Here is a 3,855-nt window from a genome sequence, read left to right as displayed (position 1 = left end):
GGTTGATCTCATTTCATCACACGTTTAACACATTCATCTAAGTTTCTTTGCTAATCCAAAACACATCTGGATTGCTTCATGTTGGGTTTTTGTTCACTGAACTCTTTTGGAGTATAAAAAACGAAACCAAACAAACAAACAAAATAAACTTCTGGAACCAGCGTGTTGTTGAAGCGTTCACATTCCTGAGAAACAAACGGCTGCTTTCTGAGAGTAGAAACAAAAATCCAAGTCGGGTTCAGGGTTTCGGAGAAAACTGGTGTAAATGTGAACATCACTGGCAGTCGTTTGCACCTAAAGTTAACTTGGTTTACAGCTAAAATTGTCAACTTACCTTCGCACAGTCCAAATGCCGATTTGATTTACTGGATTTCTGTGTGGACTGAACGAAGAATATGAAAGTCTCGGTTGCTTTTATCACTCACAGGTTCCAGTGGAGCAATATATAAATATATATACATATATATATATATATATTTTTTTTTTAAAGTGCTGTACTTCTACTTCCTGTCTGATTTGTGTTCCAAGGTAAACATTGGGAGCAGTTTGGCAACTCCAGCCTTCGTCCATCAACAAAACCGAGCTTTGGAGGAGAACATAAAAAAAGAGATGGGGGGGAAAAAAGAAAAAAAAAACTTTCTTACTCATCCTTTGGCAGTGGTGAAGTGGCGTTTTGGCCAAGGCAACATATCCAAAAAGTGCTAAATCTCAAGTAAATGAGCCATCTTGAACCACAGCAGAATACAGTATACTGTCAACCACAGTAGAAGTTGGAATATTCCTCTTATGGATAAAACTAGACACACTGTCTTGCAAAAGGTACACACACCCTTCAAGCTTCAGCACATTTCGTCAGGTTAAAACCACAACCCTCCATGTCTTTAATTGGGATTTTACGTGATCGGACAGGGTGTCATTTAATCTCAGAAGAAATTTGTTAGTGAGCAAATGGAGTGAAGGACTAAGGAACTGTGAAACATGGTGATGGCAGCGTCATGCTGGGGAGGCTTCTCTCCGGGGGGTGATTTTGTGTGTAAGTCTAGAGTTCCTACCGAAATATTAATGTCAACATTTCCAGATTAGACATTCGTTAAAGCTGCACCATAAATCAGACGTTACTGTGTGCAAATTAGCAAACCGTAAGAACACTTGACTGATATATTTTGTGAGATGTTATATTTAAAGTGCCCTGCATTGTAGTAATTATTTTTTGACTGAATAAGATTTTCGATCTCCACATTATTCCTGCTTATACAGGAAAGTGGGGACATTTTAATGAAGGGGGGGGGGGAAAGTCTGGAAATTGTGGATCGATATAGTCATAGCAATATCCAGAAAAAGTATCATTCAGAATTAGTATCGCACTTAAATGTTTCCCTGATATTGTGCAGCCCTAGAAATTCTCATGAATTTTTACAGCTGGCAAGCTGTAAGGAAGACAGGCAAGGAGGAGGAACACAGCGAAGAGAAGAGCTGCAGGAAGCAGCCAAGGAAGGAAAAGGAAAACAAAGAGGACGAAGTAAGGGCACAAGGAGAAAGAGAAGGAAAGAACAGACAAATGGAAGAAAGGAGATAACATTTAGAAAATGGAATCCTGACTAAAATCTGGAAATGTTAATATTTGTTAATACTCCTTCCTCAAAAGAAGCATAATAACCGTGAAAAACATCAAATAGGCTGGAAAAGACTTGAAACTAGAGCAAAGAATCACATTCCAGCAGGTCAGCTGCCTTAGAAATACAGAGCTGCAATGAAATGGTTCTGCTTAAATTACCTCGTCAAAGTCTAGCACTAAAGTCAGACCTGAAAATCGGGAGTAAGACTTAAAAATTGCTTTTCGTCCAGTCTGATCTTGGAGTCGTCCAGGGGGAATAGACACATCCCTAAAAAGACGTAGTATCAACTTTGCAAGATTCAATACAAATCCAATAAAATCCCAATTAAATATATTAAACATCATGGTTTTAAAGTGACAAAATACGAATAAATACTTTTGCAAGGCAGTGCGTTATGTACCCTTTATGCATCCTAGATCCATTTACCCTTAAAACGCTGTACAGATTGCTATGAATATGGCCACAAATGTGCTCGTCTGTGTTTCACAAGAACATGCATATTAAGTAAACAATACGATCTAGAAACAGGAGAGTTCGGTGTTGTTCTGTAGAGAAAGAGAGAGGAAAAGACAGCCGTCGCTGGGGGGACAAGGACGAAGAAGGAAGGAGGGAAGTCGGGCTTTCAGGGTGAGGAGAGACAGCAAAATGTATCTGTGAGTCAGGCTCAGGGTGCAACAGTGCAATTTACTGTCAAGAGGAAGAGTTGCTCTTGCCGCTGTCGCGAAACAGAGGGGCGGGGCCCGTCCAGGCCCAGTAGACCAGGGCCACGCCGAGCGCCAGGGCCCACGTGCGGACGGGAGACAGGAAGAAGGCCGTGACGCCGTAGGTCTGCAGGAGGAAGTAGCAGGAGTGGGCCTGCCAGGTGAGCAGCAGCAGCATGAAGACGTGCACCGCCACGGTCCGGCCACGGCGGCCCGGCCGTGCCAGGTGGGTCCACAGGGTGTTGCCGTGGCAACGGTGATGAAGGCTCCAGCAGAGGTAAGAGGTGAGGGGAATGTTGAAGAACAGCAGCTGCCAGAAAAAGTGGGATCACTTATTGTACTCTTTTTTTATTAGCCTAAATAAGTCTGGACTATAGGGATGCAAGTTATTGATTAATGAGTTAATCTAAAGTTAATTGATCTAATTGATCAACTAATGATTAATTGATGAGCTGACATTTTCTCAAAAACCTGAGTTGCTGAATTAGAAAAAAATAAAACATTAAATTATTTTGTATTAAAGACTCACATTATTAACCTTAGACATATTTCTAAAATATAACAAAACAGGAAGCTCCTAGGTTGCTGAATAAACCATTAACCAACAATTAAGGGGAAGTCAGTTAATTGATTACATCCCCAGTCTGGACAAAGATGAATTAAAAAACTCCAGCAGGCTAAGAATATTGCTGATTAAATATTTACATGGATTTTCAAAGGCATTTTGCACACATGAAATAAAAAAAGAAAAAGAAAACATGCCTACAAGGAGTCTTGCATACAGAGATGCAGAAGTGATCAATAGTCTTACTTGATTGACTCCAAAAACATATGTGCGACTTCCTTCCAGGAAATGGCCGTCGATGAAAACGCCGAAGGCGAAGCAGGCGCCACTGTGTCCGTCTATCATCTCTCCGATGAACCACGGACCTGACAGGAGACACATGAACAGTTCATTCTTCCACAGAGTGAAAGAATCCATACATCTATCCAGTGTCCAAACTCTGGACAGGTCACCGTTTTTTCCATTTTTACACACACACACACACACACACACACACACACACACACGTTTTGGTTTAGCTTAAAAATATCATGGTGTTCTAGAAACACTATGAGTCTTTCTTCTACTTCACCGCTTCGTGTTAGTTTGTCAAATAAAATCCTCCAAAAATACAGTGAAGTTGGTTGGTTTTAATGTGACAAAGCAAGAAAAAGTTTCTTTTGCTAAACGTCTGCTATAATGAAATAATTATTGTTTCCAGTTTTAGTAAAAAAAAAAAAAAAATCCCTGAACTTGCCTAAGAAAAACAATATTATTGTATTATTGTCTTTATCTTTATTTACAAGTACATGAAGATAATCTCCTGATAGTGAGAATTTATAAATTTGTAGTTGGGTTTTGCTAAGCGATTATGGGAGCCTCATATCTATCCTACAGCTGAGTGTTTTATTTATTTATATCTTCCTCTGTTTAAATAGAGATTAGACGCCTAGTCTAAACGAGATGGCAAAAAGGGAACTTCAACTATTTTGAA

General features: G+C 39.9%; 2 protein-coding genes across 5 annotated transcripts in view; one reads left to right on the top strand and one right to left on the bottom strand.

Moving 5' to 3' along the window:
• The window catches only part of ptgr2 (prostaglandin reductase 2), a 10,423-nt gene extending 9,136 nt beyond the window's left edge, over positions 1–1,287 (top strand). The window contains exon 11 of the mRNA XM_015016544.1: positions 820–1,287. The gene's annotated coding sequence lies outside the window, so the exon portion shown is untranslated. The remainder of the gene's footprint in view (positions 1–819) is intronic.
• Positions 1,288–2,004: 717 nt separating this feature from the next.
• The window catches only part of LOC106935818 (transmembrane protein 62-like), a 29,572-nt gene continuing 27,721 nt past the window's right edge, over positions 2,005–3,855 (bottom strand). For all 4 annotated transcript variants that reach the window (XM_015016510.1, XM_015016534.1, XM_015016519.1 and 1 more), the window contains exons 13-14: positions 3,129–3,247; positions 2,005–2,627 (exon numbers count right to left, since the gene is read on the bottom strand). In XM_015016510.1, the coding sequence (XP_014871996.1) occupies positions 2,307–2,627; positions 3,129–3,247 (440 nt within the window). In that variant the 3' untranslated portion in view covers positions 2,005–2,306. The remainder of the gene's footprint in view (positions 2,628–3,128; positions 3,248–3,855) is intronic.

This window comes from Poecilia latipinna, unplaced genomic scaffold, assembly GCF_001443285.1.
Source record: "Poecilia latipinna isolate Pla-1442-1.1 unplaced genomic scaffold, P_latipinna-1.0 Scaffold73, whole genome shotgun sequence".
Classification (NCBI taxonomy): domain Eukaryota; kingdom Metazoa; phylum Chordata; class Actinopteri; order Cyprinodontiformes; family Poeciliidae; genus Poecilia; species Poecilia latipinna.
The sequence above is the reverse complement of the archived record's forward strand: the minus strand, read 5'-3'. Positions and strand labels throughout refer to the sequence as shown.